Source organism: Podarcis pityusensis (genome assembly GCF_964106645.2).
Source record: "Podarcis pityusensis genome assembly, chromosome: 6".
NCBI classification, from domain to species: Eukaryota; Metazoa; Chordata; class Lepidosauria; order Squamata; family Lacertidae; genus Podarcis; species Podarcis pityusensis.
Window position 1 is genome coordinate 60,444,198 of NC_138030.1, and position 20,130 is coordinate 60,464,327.

A 20,130-nucleotide genomic window follows, 5' to 3' on the forward strand; every position below is an offset into this window, starting at 1 on the left:
CATTCCTAAGACTTGCTGCATCTGCAGGTGCTTAGCACTGGATGAACCAACACCAGCAACCTCATAGTGCTGTACCAGTGGTTCAACTGTGTTGCACTGGTGTAGCCAGCATCTATGGTGGTACACAGGGGCCTGTCGTTTTGCATATTTATGTTGTTTTTAGGTATTTTGGGGGGATGTTTTTAAAATTATGCTTTCACTGGAATATTCTACTTTGAAATGAAAGCTAACCACCAGTTGAGACTTTCTTTCTTTCTTTCTTTCTTTCTTTCTTTCTTTCTTTCTTTCTTTCTCTGTCTGTCACTAGGTACTGATACATATTCAAAAAAAATGCAATAGTCCGTCACAGAATGCAATATTGCGTATGACGCAACTGCTGTGTTTGTAGGCCAGACCGTGACCGTACCAGGCATTTCAGTGCAGCAGTTCAAAGTATTCTATAGCTCAGTTGTATGCATATTGCCTCAGTAGTAACGTCCATGAAATTTAATGGGGCTGACTAATGTAGGTGTGCACAGGAATGTAGCCTGAGACAAACATTTCAGACCCAGAAATTAACATGCATTGATTTAGATGTTATCTTGTCACCTGAATCCTAAGAACATTTAAGTGGATGCAAATCCCATTGATTGAGATGGGATTTACACCTGCATAATTATTCTCAGGATCATAGCCCCAGGCATCATTCATTTATAAAATGTCTTAGTCATGATCTTAGCTACTGAAGGAGATGCATATATTAAAATATAAATATTGAATCTTCTGAAAATATATTTACAGAACAAATCTGTACGGAAAAATTGAATGCGACTTTTTAAAAAATAGACGTTTAATTCTTATTTTTATGTAAATGCATTAACGAGGTCATGTGAAGGCAGAAGGCAGAATAGTATGTCCAATGATGGTTGTTTTTTTTTTTAAGAAACCTTTATATTATAAAAATTATTTCGTCTTGCTCTGAGTTACAGTGCAATCCCATACATGTGTACTAAGAAGTAGCTTCCATTGAATTAAATGAGATGTGTATTGGGTGTGTATAGGAATATTATAATTTTTTTTGTAAGTGTCCATGGAATCAAGTGTCTATCTGTAAAAGCTGTCTGTGTTTTTCTGCTAATCCTAATCATCATTAACATGTATATTAACTTTATTAATTTAAAAAGTGTAGCACATTTCAAGTTTCTTAAACTCCACTGTATGGTTAACTGTTTTTCTTTTCTATGCACTGAAATTTGCACCAAAAATTTATATTTCTGTTTATAACTTAGGTTCTGAATTAGAGAAAATAAGACTTCTAAAATATATAATTTTCCCTATTTCCGTAATGGGGTGGGGTGGGGAATATACGCTTTTTCACACTTTGAACGTACACACTTCCTTCATGTTATACATCTCAATATATAGGTTTGGTTCAACTTCTAGTTTTAAAAGCCAGTTTAGAGCCAGGCAATGGAAATAACCAGCAGTGATAAAATAACTGCTGGAACTTAGTACCTTATCTCTCCCTGAATATACAGTGGGTAGTATCCGCTGTATCATACTCTCAAGTAGACAAACTGAAAACAACTTAAGTCCTTTAACTTCAATGGAAATATTCTTGAGTATAATTTATTACCCAGTTTCTTTAGGGCACAAGGTTTGCCCCAATAAGTTATGGTACTTAAGGAAGTTGAAAATATGACTTGAAGATCATCGCCATTGGAAAAATGCTCTGCCATTTCTCATATGAATTTTGTTGTCTATTTTTGAGAAAGTAGCAAGTATGGGGACAACTAAATAGTAACCCGCTAGGTTTGTCACTTCTTTGTCATTGGCTGGGATCATCATAATTAGGGTTGAAAGGTAGCATTCTAGATATTTTCCAGTTTTCACAAACCCATGTTGCTCTTCCATACTGTTCTGTTGGGTGAGATTATCTTGCTTATATCAGTTATCTTGTTACAATCTACATTTTTGCCTCAATTCTAGAATTTCAGATTCAATAGCATATAAAGTAGCAAACAACTATAAAAGGCAGACAAAACTAGTTGGTTCGCTTTTTTGACACTGTAGCAAAATAGTCACATAAATCAGCCATTTAATCACCATAGTCCATAAATACAGTTTGCAGTAATTATGCCTCTTAAAAACATTGTGCATTTTGAAACATATTTTACTGCAGTTTTTCTGTTTGTTTTCTTATTGCAGTGAATATATATAAGAGCAGGCCTCAGATTATCTTATTATGTATAGATTTGTAAGCCAATTTGACAAATTTGAGTTGTAACTTGCTTTTAACTAATAAATTAAAAAATGTAAAATTTATTATTAAATAACACAACATTCCATAATTTTATCCTGAGGATATGATTTCTATTCGTGAAACAATAGCAAATTCTATGTAAAACTATCAACCCCATTGCTGGACTCAAAAGATTTATAACCATGCTATATGCATTGATCTCCTTTTTACAGGGACAGTCCTGATTAAATATCCACATTTTTTTTAATGTGCAATGAAAGGTTTCATTGATTATTTGTACCAATAACTGATAAATGCTCTTAGTATAGTAATAATTAGCTTTTAGTGCTAATTATTTATAACTTGACACAATATAAAATTATTGATCTGGAAAGCAAGACCTATTGGTAGCGTAAGAATACAAATTTCTAAGTGCAGATAAATAATAAATTGTAACCATTGATATGGTAGAGTTGTTTGTGAAATAGTACAGCCCTTGGCTGGCTGGCTGGTTGGCTTGTTGTTTTTAAAGCCTCTCCAAAGAAAGATGGCTTGGTGTATTTTATTGATGGTATGGTTTAATGAAGAATTATTATATTCTCCATACGCCACAATTTTTGTTCAATCTTCAAATGTTTTTATTTTTCTTTGAAGCTACACTTTGGGTTTATAGTTTTCCAGATGGAAACTAATTTCAAAATACTACCCAAGCAGCACACTACATGTTAGACAGCAGCTGTATATTACAATGCCTCTGGAGTGCATGATTTGCACTGAACAAGGGGCAGAAGTGAGAGAGTGCTTAACTCTTCCCCATTCAGTTGCTTTCTCCCTGAAACTCCCAACTGCTTTCATCCTTCAGGGATCCAGACACTTGTTTGTGAAAAACAGAACTTCAGCCCTTCAGGGTTAGGGGTGGCTAGATAGGGCTAGGTTTCAAGGGAAGGGTTCTCCAGTGCAAATCACCTCCTGCTGAGAATGCATTGCAACAGAGGAGGGACAATCTTGGGTCCCATGTATGTGGCTGCAGTGTAACATGTAGTTTGCCCTTTAAACACACAAATAAGTCATTTATTAGAGCTGCTCCAGGGACTGCTGCCTACCTAGAGAAGGCTGCCTGCTCTATCTTCTAAGAAAAGGTTGGCATCTTTTGCTGGGTGACGATGATAAACTCCACCTTAGAATGAGGGATGCCAAGTCTTTTGATCATAAAGGATAAGAATGAGTTTCTTTGTAAGTTTTTCGTGAAGTTATGAAGGAAGACGTGTCTGTCCTGTTACTACAAAGGCCTACTGTTTCCTATTTTGTTTGTTCCCCAATCTGGTTATTTAAGGCTGGAAACAAATGAGACCTTTATTTATAGAAATATCTCATTTGTAAGGATCAGTGCCAGCCTCCCCGTAGGATAGTAGACTTTGCAAGGTTCAGTGCTAGCTACTAACACCTGCAGTGTGAAAGATCAGTGCCACCATTAGCTACACACCCAAGTTCCAGGTCTGGAAAAAGTTGTTTAAAGATGGTCCTGCTAAAGCTTTGGGGCACCTCCAGTGTGATGGATCTGGATAACTATGAGGATATATAAAAATCATTTCAGTGTATTATTGTCATAAGAATGTGATGCATCCAACAGTGATGCATTGAAAGAGCACTGGCAGCTCTGTGGATCATGCCCCTATGTTTATAGGACTCAGTTCACATGTGGCAGTGGGAAAATACCAACTCTTTTAATGGTGCAAATTTGTACTTTCTGGAGGAATCTGATCCAGATCAGGATACAAAAAAAGATAATAATGGGCATTGGGCAGCATTAGTAATGTAAAAGGACCCCTGACCGTTAGGTCCAGTCGCGGACGACTCGGGTTGCGGTGCTCATCTCGCTTTACTGGCCAAGGGCATTAGAAAGACATTGATAATGGTTCCTAGGTATGAATCTGAAATAGTAAAATACATCACCTGCTCCTAGCCACAATTTATTAAGTATTTCTTGCCATGTGAATGCTGCAAGCCTGCAACTTTGTTTTGTACCCATCAAATTGTTGGGTACGTCAGTAAGATGCAGTAATTTGATGTAATAATTTGCTGTACACTGCAGTCATAATTGGACCAATAAGTCTTGGGTTCAAATCCCGGCTTAATCATGATGCTCACTGAGTGATCTTGGGCCAGACATTATTGTTTCTCCTAACCTATCTCACATGGTTGTTGTGCTGATAGAAAAATGGGGTAATTCCTACTTAGGAACACAGGAAGCTGCCTTATATTGAGCTAGACCCTTGGTCCACCCAGTATTGGATACTGTAACTGAGAGCAAGCTCCAGGGTTTTAGGCAGGGATCTCTCCTGGCTCTCCTTGGAAATGCTGAGGATTGAACCAAGGAGCTTCTGCATGAAAAGCAGATGCTCCACCACTGAGCACTGTCCCTTTAACTTACCTGAGTTCTTTGGGAAAAGACAAAATACAACTGTAATAAATTTATGTGTAAGTCTTGTAAATTGAACTATGATTGATGTAGGTTAGTATGATTGTTATGGTATGCCCTCCCCCTTTTAACACAAACTTTTATTTACAAATGTAAATACAGGCAATGAAAAGGAAGGGCACAGCTTAATTAAATCACTAATATGTGGGGAAAGGAGTCATTAGTATTTCATGGGTAGACTTGTGGGACAACTATGGTAAGCAAACCCCTCTTATTTTTATATCTCCACTTTGTTGAGGCTGGAAAACCTTTAACTGTTACAAGTGCATTTGGAGCTGGATTAAGTCAAGAGGATGTAACTTCTTTCATGAAATATCACATATAAGACATGATGCAACAGTGTTTCTTTTCAGCTGTGCAACTTGCATTGGCCACATCCTTATTTTATTCAATAACTACTTTGTCACAGCAGTCCATGTCGCTTTGACTATTGGTGTTGTTATTATTTTCAATAGTGGTACCCCATTGTCCGCAATTTCTACAGAATTTCTGCAGCAGCATAACTGCTTATTAGCTTGAGAGGAAGTGGTCACATTAGTCCAGCTCTGTGCTCTTTCCATTTGCTTCCTAAAGAGTGGCAGATTGAATTTAGAATGACATAGGTCCTAATAAAGGCAATGAATGATTTGAGCACTGGCCATATTTGAAATTTGCTTTTAAGCCTCTCCTACAGAAAATGCGTGCCACCCAATGTTAAGAGATATTCACTGTCTCATCTGAAGTCAACCTTTGTGTTCGTATCACCCACCAATGAAGCACTATTTTTTCTGATATTTAACTTTGTCACCTTTCAATCTCCCAGCAGTCTTTTAAAATGTAATTAATATTTAAGTTTTTTTTAATTATAATCTGCCTTGTTAGGGCTATAAACACATGGGTTATATGTAAAATTATGTTGCTGTTATTATTTTTTGTAATATTACTTCCCATAAGTAATGTTCACTATGTGCGCACAATGAAGAAAAATACGTTGATGATTATTTCCTAATGGCTGCACTTACCAACATGTGTGCTGCTAGGACCCAGCCTGAAACACAAAAACCTACAAAACCAGTTTGATTAGAGATTATAGCTGGAGAGAGAGAGAGAGAGAGAAAGAGAGAGAGAGAGAGAGATCAGTATTTATATGATGGGTAATGAGCAACACTGAGGCTTCAGCTTCTCTATTACAAAAAAAGAAATTTACAAGCCTGCTTTTTTGTTTAAACCTTCAGAGGATTTTTATATATTAGGATGCTATTGTGCAGGGAAGTCATAGTACATAGCTGTTTTATATTCTTTATATGGAGAAGGCCAATAAAATGGTAGCATCATTGCAAAGGGGCTAGCTAAATATTTAGAACTCTTGTCTCCTATTGGTCCGAAGATCTAGCAGATAACATCCATAATTTGAGTGCTGTAGTGAGGGGTTCCTCAGCCTTTAAAAAATAAAATATTTAAATGAAATAAGGAGTTTAAAGTGTACAAAATAGTGAAGTGTGCCACTTATAATTGGTGATGTCATGAGAACTTTCAAATGGATGTTCTAATAGTTTTTTTTATTAAAGATTGTTGTGACACATTTTATTGTAGATGGAAATAGAAGTACCATCTTGAGTAAAATAACTATCTGCCTGTTTAGTTTTTCAGTATGTACATATATCTGGAAAAGCTCTTAGTTTCTACTTTCTGCTAACAAGCATACATCAGCAAATCAAGAACTGAATGCATTATTTACTGCACTTTTGCAGTGTTGAAGTAATGAAACTAGAATATTTCTCACTAGTAAACTCACAATGCATACTATTTTCATGTAGCTGTCTTCTATCACCAGATCTTTTGCTCTATCCAGACCAACGCTTTCTACTCTGGTAGTGTCACTCCAAGATATTGGGCAGAGATCTTTTAACAAGTGATGCCAGGGATTAAACTGGAACCTTCTGCACATGAACCATGTGTTTTACTACCAAGCTATGGGTTTTTCAGCTTAAAACACATTTAAACTGGTCAGCTGATTTCCATCAAATTTGACTTTGAATTAAGGGAGCTGTCCTAAGCTGCCATGTAGAACAGCTGAGGGGCCATTTGATGCTGTGGACCTCCCTTATCAACAAAAGAGAGCTGCTTATGCTGCTATATCTAAAACTGTTATTTAAGCAGTCCTTGTGCAAAATTATGCTATCAAATCTATAAAGCAACATGAATTAAGGGGCAAGCAAGTGCCTTGCAAGCAGGTCCCTGTAGCTATTGCACATTATAGGCTGCATCTCACATTGTAGAATTTGGACCTAAGTCAATTGATTATAATGAGTCTATTCTGGGTATGAGTTAGTCACAAACCATGCACAGAATTTAGAATTAGCCTCCATAGAATGGCCACTCTATGGGTGATAAACCCAGAGACACTCTCAGATTAAAACAGGTTTAAAATGTTAATAAATAATAGAATTATAGACCATCAAAAGTAGAATTTTGGAGCACTGATAATGTTCAGTATGACTGTAAAGCTGTTGTTTTTCAATTGCTTTCTCTCTTCTCCTGTTCTCTGTCTTAAAATCAGATAATCACCATCATTTGAATGTACAGTTATGTTTAATCTATTTAGCAGCTTTGCTGAACTAGTGCAATAACCCTCCAGAACCTCCATATGTTTTAGACTACAACTCCCATCAGGCATTGCAAGTTGTAGTCTAAAACACCTGGAGGATATCAGGTTGGCAAAGGATGCTCTACAACTTTGTGCAGTGATATCTTTATGTGGCATCCTCTCTCAGCTTATTCTCCGCTATAAATGCACAACGTTAAACTGATTCTTAAAAATACAAAACAAATATGGTTTTAAACTAATATAGGTTTATCCCCAGCAGAAACTTGTGTTGCTTAATCTGTAAATTTATCTGTAATGCAAGATAATTTCTGTCTAGACAGGCCCTACAGACATGTTCTGAAACTCTAGCCCTACAAGAGACTTATTTTCATTCGAGCAGAATCATGTGCAACAGTTTGTTTCATTAGGCAAAGTGGCACATGGTGTTGGTAGAATTGTGGGGGCAGCAATTGGCCAGTGTCTTCAAAACGTTGGCTAAATAGGGACTGTTCTTTGGTTTTTATAAAATTAGAAATTTCCGTTGGCATGCCGTAGCTATGCTGTGCATACACAATGCATATCCCCTCTGATTTTCAGAGCTCTGAAATCCCTCAAAGGTTCTCAGCAATAACCTTCAGCAGCAGCTTGGTGAAAATCCTTCTTTATATGCCTTAGCTTTCCCCAAGCCCCATGGTGCAAGGCTTCATTTTCTTGTAACAGTTAGCATAGCTCCATCAGAAGCAGTAGGGGTAGCAGGATGAGTCAGTGGAGCTACAGGAGCTAAAAGTGCAGCCCAGAGAGCCCAAGAAAGAGTGGTGAGAGAAAACAGTCTGGTCCAAGCTATGTTGTAAGAAAGGCTGAAAAGAGGTTAAGTGTGGCAGGGGATAGAGGACATTGGTGGGGCCAGTGGCTACTAGAAAGAAGGACCCAAGCCTTCGGGGTCACATTCCCTTGTAGGCAACAGGGACCACAAGCAAAAGTGCATGGAGGAAAGGATAAAGGTGCTTGAGTTTGGAGTGATCTTGACGCTGGAGTTGTTGCAGTTCTGGTTGAAGTACCCAGGGCCAGAATCAATTATGTGTTGTGGGATCAGTTGTAGCTTAGTCTGCTAATGACGACGAAGTGCTGGCAGCAATATATCTGACCACATGGCCTCTTGACTCATGTCCCTCATGGCTTTTTAAATCTAGCACAGGGGGTCTGATTGGTTGGGTCCAGAGCATGGTTAATGCTACATTGTGTGAGGGGGTATTCCCTCTGCCTTGAAAGGGGCAGTGGCGTAGTCACTCTGCAAGAAACCAGCTCTGGATCCTTTAGACTGGAACAACTATCAACCAGTTACAAATACCCCTTTTGGGGGGGAAGGTGATGAAAAAAGTTGTGGTTTCCTCTTGTGCTTGATCTAAAAGCTGCAGTTAGTGCAAACCCTAAAATGATGGCTGACAGGAGTGAGACTTTATCAGCATATAATACTTCTGCTCAGAGACCCGCACTGGTTCCTGATACGCTACCAGGTGAAGTTCAGAGTGTTGCTATTAGTATATAATGCCTTGAACATCTTGGGACCAGTTTATTTGTTGGATCATCTTGCCTGATTTGTGCCCACTTGACCACTTAGATTTGTGGAACTGGCATGGTTACATATGCTGCATAATACTTGTTCTGCATCTGTAAGAAATCAGTGCTTTAGCGTGGCAGCACCTCCACCTTGGACCTCCCTGCCGATTTGACTTCAGGCAGGCACCTTCACTGTACAGTGGTACCTCTGGTTGCGAACGGGATCCGTTCTGGAGCCCCATTTGCAACCCGAACGGAACGCAACCCGCTTCTGCGCACATGCGGGTTGCGATTCGCCACTTCTGCACATGCGCATGATGTCATTTTGCACGTCTACGCATGTGCGAGTGGTGAAACCCGGAAGTAACCCTTTCCAGTACTTCTGGATCACGGCAGAACTCAACCTGAAAAAACGTATCATGAAGCAAACGTAAAGAGGTATGACTGTATTCTTTTCAGCCCCTGCTGAAAACATTTTTGTGTAGGCAAGCCTATCCAGACATGCAGAATGTTAACAAGTGTTTTAATCTGGTATTTAGCGTATTGTTTATTTTTATTCTCTGAATGTTTTGAATAGTTTTAAACTGTTTTGAACGGATAATTTTATTGTTTTGTTCTTCTTGTAAACTGATTTGAGCGCTTGTTACATTCAAATGATATAAAAATCTTGTGAAATAAATGAATAAAATTTAACCTCCCGTACAAGAACTATCACTTTGCTCTATAGTGTCCTTCTTACAGTTTATAACAGAAGTTTTAATTCTATTTTTTAATTGCTGAAGTAAAAAAAGTTAACAAGAAGAATACACATTTTGCTCTTTGGATGGTGGTGAGCTGACACAATTTGTACGATACCTTAAAGTATATTAGCAACAATCAAAACTTTAGACTAACATTTTGGATAGTGAGTTTAATTTTTTAACAATGCTTGCTTGATCAATTCAGTAGAGGATGGCAACATTTTGATCCCAGTGGGCAGAAGATATAAAATATGAGCAGCTCAGGTTGGTGTGATGTATGTGCAAACTTTGGAATGTTATTGCACTCTTAACCTAGGAAATGGAAGGAAAGTTTCAGGAATATATAGTGATCAATGCATATTGCCAGTTGTGCAAATAGCCAATTATCAACAATGTAACTTTTCATCCATGTAATTCAAGATTCTGCCACCACTCTAATAATTTTACATAAGCCTAATTACTCCAGTGCGCTTTTACCTATTTTTGATCTTCCAATTTGATTAGAGCTAACCATAGTAAAAAAAAATATATATCTCTAAACATTTGAGCTTCAATAACAATTTCTTTCAAGATGAAAAAGGTGTCCTGAATTTGAAAGTATAAAGGTGAACATTACATTACAATGCCTTTAGTCCCAAAACTTGCCAAAGTTACTAGGGCAACCACATCTCCCAGCCTGCCAATCTACTCCCCCCCCCCACACCTACTCTTCAGCCATTCATGAATCCCCCTGTGCCATTTCCTTTGAGTTGTGCCAGTAGTGCACCATCACTTATGCACACCATCCTCATATTGCGGCTTAGTCACCAATGCTTTTTTTCTAACCTGGATATGGTCAGGCTGGAAGAAGATTCAAAGCACACTCCTGTCATCCATTCTTGACAAAAAATACTGTTGAAACAATTGCCGTCACAGGAATCAGCATTAACAGAAACAACAACAGTAGCAGGAACAAACAGCTAGTGCATGTCCAAATGTCCTCATGCTCCACTTCCAAGAGTCAGATGAATACCCCACCCTGCATGTCCAATAGATGGGACAAGCTCTGGACTGCAGCTGGTACTCTTTGTTGATAAACAAGACCTGCTTACTTTCAGTAACACATAGCAATTTAAAATAATAATAATAAAAAACAGATCTAGAACAATTTTACATTTTAAATATTGAAGGCAGGATACATATGAGATATGAGAACATAGGAATTGTCTCCTAAATCAGATCTAATGGTCCATCAGGTTCAGCATCTTGTTTCCACAATGGCCAATTTGATGCTTCTGGGAAGCCCCCAACACTTTGTGGCCAGCAATGGGCCAATTTTATTTTATTTTTTGCACCTTTGGGATTCTGCCCCCACCCCACAAGTTTGTTGTTCTGTACACAGTTTTTCCTGTATCTGTTGCTAACTCATTGTTCATAGATGGTGCCTACATAAGGATCCACACTTGTAGAGTATATAGCAGGGGTTGGCAACCTAAGGCCCATGGGCCACAAGCGGCCCACGGGGGATGTTTAACCAACCCACGAGCCGCCCCCGAACTGAGCCGCCCGCTCAGCGAGTCCCCCGCACTGCGCTAAACCAGTGCAGTGCAGTGCAGCGCAGGGGCTTGCTTCCACAGTGCCAGAAATCACACCTGCACAGACGCAGATGCCAGAAATCGCAGGCATGCATACTCAGGCGCACACGCAATCCGGCCCATGAAGGGATCTCCACTGGAGTGAACCGGCCCAGGCGAGGTAAACCTTGCCGACCCCTGGTATATAGAATAAATATGTTCAAGTTTTTATAACTAGGATTCAGCAGAACTCAATATTGAGTTCGTGGACTACAATATAGGACATTATGCTTGATTGCTAAATCAACTTTCATCATGACAAAATATTGAATAGTCTCCATTTCAGTGTCTGTTACATTAAAAATCCAAATTATTAAATGGGGGGAAAGCAATGAAACATTCAGAATTCCTTCTCTCTGCCCAACAGACTGCACTTCTACATTGTTCCTTCATAATGTGAACATAGGTGCAGACAATGCCTTCATTGCTATATCTAGTAAGAACCTATCAGATGCCAATTCAATCTATTTGTTCATGTAGTACAGTACTGACCACTAGAGGACAGCATGGTGGGGTAGTGGTGCTTACCTGACCTCCTTGCACCTGCATCGCTGCTGCTTACTGGGTGGGATCAGCGCATGGCAGGGGGGAAAATGGTGTTCCTGCCAGTTTCTTCACCACAATGCAGTTTCCTATTGCCTCACCCCTCTCCTTCTCGGCAAGCAGCAGCAACTCAGCAGCCAGAAGTTTGGGTGAGTGCCACTGCCTCACCACGCCATCCAATCCAGTATTGGTATTGTCTCCCCTGCTGGCAAAATCTTAGAGCTGAGTAGGGCTAAAAGATCCAAGATCTAAGAGGAGGATCTAAGAATAATTTGCAAATGATCAGTGTTGTGTTTTACAATGCCACTGAAACAAGTTAGCCAACTAAACAGTATTTTCTGCATTGAGGTTTTCTCTCTATTCCAAAGCGAGAAAACCTCTATTTCTCTCTATGTCCCAGATGTCATCTATTCCAAACTCCTAATGCAGGGGTCTTCCTGATGTTGTAGGACTCTAACTTATACCAGGCCCAACTAGCATGGTCAATGGCCAACGTTATCTGAAAGGCCACAGGTTCCTAAGCTCTGTCCTAATGCAAGGCACAGCTACTCCATCCACTCGTATGCTAGTCACAATCAAAACAGGATCACATGTCACAAGCATAGAACAAGTTTTCTGCAGAAGGCCACTTGCAAATCAAATTTCTGTGAACAAGCCAAACCTCAGATTGCAGGGGCAGACACAGAAGAAAAAGAAAAGACAAGATTTAACTTTGAACAAAATTCCTTCTCATAGAGTTGCCTGATTTTGCTGCAGAATTCTCACTGCTGGAGAGGAACAAGCTGCCATGCAATTTAAGAAAGCATTATATTTGCATTCTCTCCTAGATATGCATGCCTCAAACCTTAAATATGCTGATCTGTGAGACCGTACACACAAACAAGACTTGTCCACAAAGGGAGAAACCTTCCTGATTTAAACAGGCCAAAATAGCATCACAGAAACTGAGCATAAGGCACATTGCAAGCAGTAGTTTTAAAATAATTTCAGTGAAAAAATTGTTTTACACTAGCAGATGGTTGAGATCCTTTAGTGGTCTGTTTTTACAGGTACTGTAGATACTGGACATTTTGCAACTACTTTTCAAGTTGAATGGTGTAATGAATGAATGAAATGACCAAAGGATTTTGGAAAGAGAGAAGTTACTCCAAGGACTGCACGATAGTGTACCCATTGGTTTCACTGGTGCTTCTTCCCAAACACTTGCGCTTAAAATTTAAGCATTCAGACACAGTTTCCTCAAACACACACCATGTGAATTAATGGAAGCAAGTCCATTAATTGCAAGGAAACTTACTTCCAAGTAATGGGTAAAACTGATCGCTTACTTCCACCGGATGGGATCATGAGTCTAGGCTCTAGGGTCTATGGAGCTTTCTTGTGCAAGAGAGGATTTCTGACCCCTTAAGTGGCAAGCCTACGCCTCCTTACCTGGGAGCAATTCCCAGAGAACTCAAAGGGGGCCACTTCCGAGTAAATGCACCTAGGATGGAACAGTGCACGCACTATTCAGCTAAGGGAACCGGTGGCAGAATATTACATTTCGGGAAAGACCCGTCCTGCGCCGTGCAGCAAATCTGCAGTCGCCCAGTTACACCCCCCCCCCGTGCCTCCTGCTCTTCCCCACCCCCTTCCATTCATCGCGGCGTCCGCCTGCAGAAAGGGCTCGCACTGCGCAGAGAGAGAGAGAGAGAGCTCCCCTCCTTTTCTCCTTCCTTCCTGCTGCCGCTGCGGTGTTTGGAAGGAGGCCTAGTCTGTGCTGGCAGCGCTTTCCCGGCCGGAGCGCGCGCTGAAAGGAATTCCTGAGGCCGCGATTGGTCCAACGCTGGCCTCCGTGAGAACGGACCTCCTCCCCGTGTGTGTGGCTCCTATGCAAATTGCAGCGATTGCGGAAATCAGCGGGCTGGGAAGCGGGGGAGGGGAAGTCTGTCGAATCGATTGCAACTTCTGCAAAGTCTAACACAATCCAACGCACACAAGGCAAAGCCAGGGAGAGAGAGAGAAAATCTGAGAACCCAGCCAACCCGGCTTGGATCGCTTTCAAAAACAGGCTAGAGAGAGTCCATCACAAATCGTTTTGATTCGGAAGGTGTCATTTATTTATTTATATTTTAAAAAGCTTACCCAGCAGCTTGGTAATTAACTACCTTTTTAAAAAAAATTCTTTATGATTTTCAGTTGCTAGAAGTTTAGTTTATTTATTTTTTATGGAAAAGAGCAACGTGTGAGAACTAATGATGAAGCCCATTGACTCGACCTTTTAAAGTTTCTCACGTACTCTTTATTTACATTGCCATGGTACGTGGACGCGTCTTCTTCAGCCTTTTATTTCCATGCTTTCAAAAACGGAAAAGAGAATGTGGTTGACGTGAGGTTTTAATGGCTATTGTATTGCAGATGTTTGCTTTGTAACCTGTGTTAATTGCTGCAAAGTAAGGTTTAACGGACTGCGTTTGCCCGTGTGCGCACTATATACCAGATAAGAGGCAGAGTGGGTGGGTTTTGCTGCGTGCACTAGACTTTTCTCCCCCCCGCCCCCCAGCGATCTGAGAAAACCGCTGAGCTTGCTCGGTGTAACCCCCCCCCCCAAAAAAATGTACGTGCTCAGCTCTGTAAAAAGACGTCTGGGATCGGCAGCCAGCCCAACACAAAAGGAAGCGTCTAGACTAGGGATGTAATTGACAAGCCCATTCTCTAATCAATGTAGCAAATGTCTATGATGGACTAGAGCGCCATCCAATAAGAGAACAGGCTGGATGTTGTAATGTTCAAAATATCCAAAGTGGAAGGAGGTGGAAAAGAGCGAGTGGCGTTCGTCCCTCCCTCTTCTTTAAAGTTCTCTCTGCTCGGCGCACCGAGGGATAGTTGGTAGCTGTCAAACCAGCGCAGAGCTATATAATACATTTGGATTTTGCTGAGAGATCTGTAATAACAAAACCAAGTTTTCTCTCAGTGAAAGTGCATGGCGCGATCAGTTCTGCTTAACGTTGCATTCACCTTTGTGCTCTGTGATTGAAACCCTTGAGCGTTTCTGCAGCAACCTTGTCCCAAATATATACTCTGCTGCCGATATTTCTTATGCAGGAGAGGAGATGACACCAGTGAGCCCCCCCCTTTTCTGACTGCACTGTTGTTTTTGTTTGTTTGCTATTTTATTCTGGTGTGTTCCGATCATCGCCTGGTTCGAACCACTGTTACTCGTGATTGGGGGCATCCTAAGATATGAAAGTGCTTTGGAGGAATCGAGGGTGTCCCCCGCCCTTAACATGATTACAGGTCCCACTGATTGCACGGGGATTTACTCCCAAGTAGGCATGATTAGGGCGGAAGACTTCAAAGTGCTTTGGAGGACCCTGCCCTGTTGAATTCTTCTTCATGATCTCTGTTGCAAACTATGCTTCTATGCTTGACCGTTGGATGAGTCCCTCGAACGTGTGTATGCACTGCGTATTGGGTAGGCACGTCTGGAGTTTGTGACCCCTCTTCTTCATTTACTGGGACCAGTCAAAGATAAACACTTTGAACTCTCGTTGTTGATCTGAGCTGCAGTTTTAGGCACTCACTTGACTACCGTTTAAATCAGTGGGACTGAGAAGGGCTGAACTCTGAATCTCACCCAGCGAGTGAAATTTGCTTATGTGAGGAGGGATTGTGAGAATTGTAAGATCCGTGTGTGTGTGTGTGTGTGTGTGTGAGAGAGAGAGAGAGAGAGAGAGAGCGCGTAAACGCGCGCACGGGTAGGTAGGTGGCATGATATATATTCCCTCTCTTCTCTTTCCTCCTTCCTGCACTGAACTCCAGAGAATTGGGAGAGTTAGAACTTGCTGGTTGGGAGCCAGGCTGGCTGTCTTTCTCTGGATCGGAGCTCTCAGTAGAAACCAAGTCCAACATAACCAACCACACACTTGCGACCGAAATAGCCTCTGGCAGCCCTTTCCGGTGTAAAACCCTCGCCTGCAGCCGTGCAGGAGGTCCTTGAGTCCTCGAGCTGGCCAAGGCCAGGGCTTTCCGAAACGCTTCGGGAACTTCATCGCAGACTCCTTAAGCCCGCTCTTCTAAAGCGGAAGTTTGGACGTCTTCTTCGCGCCGGGCAATGGACGCCAACGGGGCCCCCAGTTTCTCAGCGGCCAGGGCGCTCGAGTAGGCAGATCTCGCTTTAAGAGCCAAGGCAGCGAAATCCTCACTAGAAAAGTAGCTGCGAGGAAACTACCCCGCTCTGACTTTTTTCCCGGGGGGGGGGAGACTACCCCCAATTGCTTTAAAGTAAAGAAAACTGCAATTGGGGGAGGGGAATGGCATGGAAAGTATCGACTAGTCGTGACTTCACTTGTCATTTGCCGGTGGTCGAGCGACTCTGCTCCGGAGCAAGCTCCCGCTTTCGACCAGCGGAACTAACCCCGAGGAAGTGGTTTAAAGATCTCTCTTGCCTAAAAAGTTTTTAAATCATATTAATGCGATTTCCCGTTAAGTCTCTCCTTGATATATATTCAAGATGGTCCGTATAAGTGAACCCTCCGCGACGTAATTTATATATCTAAGAGGATTTCACCGAGGCTGGCGAGGTAAAAGTTTCTGCAAATAAAACATGGCAAATGCAATGCCGGGCAGCGTGCCAGGTAGAATATGGATAGGAGGAGGGCTCACGGCAGAAAGTCTCTTCACAGAGAGACATATACCATTTCACGGTAGCAGCAGCAGCAGCAGCAGCCTATAGCACTTTTCGAAGTTCCCCTTTTAAAGAGACAATGTTGGCTTCAGCCAGATCTTCGTCTGCAATGTTTTTAATGAAGCGGGATCCTCTAAGTGTATTTGACCGCCTCTCTCCCTCTCCCCCGCCTCCCACGCTTCTTGTTATTTCTCTTTTTATACCCTCGGGACGACGGACTTCCCCTCCTCCCCTCTGTGGGGGAATCTTCCTGAGGAAACCTTTTCGGGGGCTTGAAGCGAGGTTTGCGCCTCTTTTGAGGAGGGAAGCTTAAAGTTTATATTATGTTTGTGCCTTGCCCAGCTACACACTCGTGTGTCTGTATGTTTATGGGGGATCCAGAGGGCGCGCGCGGATGTGAGAGCATTTTTGTGTAGGCTTCTCGGGAGGGGGTGGGGAAGGCGAGGAGGGAGCGGATGTGCAAAGGCTCAGTGCCTGAACTTGGATGCAACGTCTGCCTAGAGGGCGCAAACAATCATCCCACGTCCAAAAGTCTTACGAAGGGCGCCAAAAGTTACTTAAGATAATATTCCTAACCACAAAGAGCTGGAAATCGTACGGCAAAGCCGTCTGCCAGCGACGGCAGCGGAGCCAAGGGCCCGATCCTGCCTCGCTGACAAATTAGCCTTCCCCTGTCTGCTTTGTGGATTAAGGGAAATCTTAAAACATCTCCCTAAGCATTCGTAGGGATGCATATGTGTGTGTGCGCGCGTATATGTATGTATATGGGATGAATACACATACACAGAGAGGATTGATGTTTTATGGCACGTGAGACTGGGAAAAGGTGAAAAACATTAGTATATGTGTAAAATGATTGTGTTCTCTCTTGCTAAAACATATCCCACAGACATTTGGGTCTTATAAAGTACTATTCCCAGCTAACTTGTCTGCCTAGTCATGCCACCGTTCACACTATTCGCACAACTATGCTGTAAAGTCAGGCTGGGCTACAAGTCTGTGGCTAAAGCAGTGGTGCATTTATTGCCCTGTTCACATTCTGCTGTCAGTTTCAGGACAAACACCCCTTTCTCAGTGTTTGTAGCAGCATCTCTGTACATTTTGAACAACTTGTGCATGGTGGCAAATGCGGTGACTGGTTGGCCTAGCCTGGTTAAGAATAGGCACATGCAGGACTATCTGGTGACTGCTATGTGCTGAATTGGTTGTGGGAGCAGGCAGTATGTATACAATATGTAGGGAGCACAAAGGAGGTCAATGTATGACTACCATTGGACCACCAGCTACTCTTGGGAGAGAGGGGCAGATGAGTAAATAAAGGAAAGACATAGCATGCTAGGGAACAAATTGAAAGTCGTAAATCATAAGTGAGGTTTTTTTTATATAAAAAAATCAGTACTTTAGTCACTTCTTTTTCCTCAGTGTTTTAGCTTTTTGTAAGACTGTCAGCCAGAAAGTTCTGTCAAGGAAACTTGGAAAGCTGAGAGATCCCAGAAAAGGTTTAGTTGGGTGTGTTTCCATGTCATTATATCACTGACAGGTATTGGGCCATTCTTTTTATTCTTTTTTTAAAAGGTATGAATGAAAACTGAAGGTAATTTTGCACTTAGCTTAGACATCTGCAATCCACAAATGATAATTTTAGTGAAGCACTCAACTTGGGAAAAGGAAGGGCCTCCAGGAGATAAAAATGATATAGCGACTTAGGCCTCCTCCCTTAATAGCCTTGGGCAATGTATTTTCCTCTAAAAGTCCTTGCAGTATTTTAAAACATTCTTAAATTCGAAACACCTAGATCTCTGGTCCACATCAGAAGTCATGCATGCTGAATGTGGTATGTCTTGTGGTATTCTCTTCCTCTTTACGTGTTTTTTTTTTTTAAAAAAATTATGAATGGTTGTGGATATGCAAGTGTCTGAAAGCTGCAGCATTTGGGGAAATGAAAGGAAGACTAGAGAGGATGCCACTTAGGAGACTGAAGAAAGACTAGAGAGAAAATGTAAGACTCAATAAAAGAAAAGTTGTCTGACTGGAAACTTTCCAAACCCCCAAAACCAAACCTTTCTTGTGCCAAAACAATGCATTATAAGATAAATAAAGGACAGAAGGCTCAATTCAAAGTTGAGCAACTTTAAGTAGTAACTTTATTGCTTGAGGGTTGCAGTGCAGTTTTGAAGCTGTGCATTATTAGTAAAATAAGCATCCTTGGCTATAAAGTGCCCTGAGTTTTGTTTTTTAACCGACATTCATATGCCAAGAGCTAGAAAGTTCTGAACAAATGTGTTTGGCTCTACTCTCAGCTGGTGATCATGCTCTCATACAAAGCAGTCCATACAAATATATCCACAATTATTAGAAGCCGCACACTTAATGTCTTATTAGCCTTCATATTTAAACAAAACAATGTAGAAAGCCCCACCCATTAGTGCTTTATTTGGGGACACGATTTCTGGAAAAACAATTTGCAAAGTTTCAAATCCACAGTGCGCCGCGACTTGTCTGCCAGCCCTTAGGAAATGCTCTGTATCTGTATCTATATGCTTTCTATGGGTGCTACTGCTACTGTAAGATTTCGGAAAGCCTCTTTCCGCATGAGACGAATGGCGAAAGTTTAGTCCAAAGTCCTTAAGACGATCTCCTTGAAGGTCTTGTGGATGAGGGTGGGGGTGGGGAGAGAAGTGGGGGTGGGGGAGAGCGAGAGCGTTCGTGGAGGGGGAGGGGAGCGCGAAAGCGGCAGAAATATGGAAAAGTAGTTTTGTTTGCTTAAGCACATCCTGCAGAGCCTCTCGCCGCTCGGGAGCCCTGCCTGCAAACGGCTCCTGCAGCTTGCGCTACCCAGTAATGCACTGAGAGTCTGGGATCGGGGATCGGGAGGGCTGGCCGAGCAGTAGCACCGCAGCCCCCCTCCCCCGGGCAAGGCAGCGAGCGAGCTGCTGCTGCTGCTGCTGGCGGAGCGGTGCAGAGCGGAGCAGCAGCAGGAGCAGGAGGCGCGCGGGCAGGTTCCCGGGGAAGCTGGAGGGAGCCGGGCGCTGTCGAGAGGCTGCCCGGGCTGCGAGCGCGGGGGGAAGTGCGCGCTATGCCTTTAACGCCCGGGCACAGGAGACATGTCTAGCGTGTAGGCTAGGGAAACTCTAGGCGGGGTTAAAGTTCAGCTCATGGAGCTGATCAGCGCTGCTGGCTGCAGTTGAGCAGAGTTGGAAATGTGAAAGCAAGAAGCAGGCTCGGCTGTTCCCCCCTCTTTCTTTTTCTCTCTCTCTCTTCTCTCTCTCTCTCTCTCCCTCCCTCCCTCTCTCCCTCCCTCCCTCCCTTTCTCTCTCTCTCTCTCTCTCTCCCTCTCACTCACACACCTCCAAGCCACAAACCCCCCCGCAGCAACCATGTATTCTCCTCTCTGTCTTACCCAGGTAAGAAGCTTCTTCGGATTCATTGGGGGGGGCGAGGAGGAGGGCAAGGGGCTTCTCTGTCTGTCTGCTCGTCTGTCTGTCTTGGCCGGGGGTTCGGGGGAGCCTGGCGGCGGGAAGGGGGCGCAGAGGGCGGGAGGGCGAAATCCCGCGGGCGGAAAGTAACTTTTCTTTCCCACTCACTTGCATTCCTGCTCTTGCACGGCCATTTGTAGCGACACATGGCTAATGGCGCCTCGTTATTAAGGGTTTAATTAATATTGGGGTGCGCAGACGTCCCTGCCGGAGGGAAGGGGGATCTGGCGGAGGCGGCCGGAGGGGGTCGCGCCGAAATCCCGTGTGTG

At 42.5% G+C, this 20,130-nt stretch overlaps 1 protein-coding gene across 10 annotated transcripts in view; it reads left to right on the plus strand.

Moving 5' to 3' along the window:
• Positions 1–20,130, plus strand: part of NFIA (nuclear factor I A) — a 413,608-nt gene that overhangs the window by 102,604 nt on the left and 290,874 nt on the right. The window contains exon 1 of one of the 10 annotated variants that reach the window (XM_081011815.1): positions 19,271–19,789. The exons of 7 other annotated variants lie outside the window; for them this stretch is intronic. In XM_081011815.1, the coding sequence (XP_080867941.1) occupies positions 19,763–19,789 (27 nt within the window). In that variant the 5' untranslated portion in view covers positions 19,271–19,762. Of the gene's footprint in view, positions 1–19,270; positions 19,790–20,130 lie in introns of those variants that run through there. 2 more of the 10 variants (XM_081011820.1, XM_081011819.1) reach the window with 2 other exon arrangements.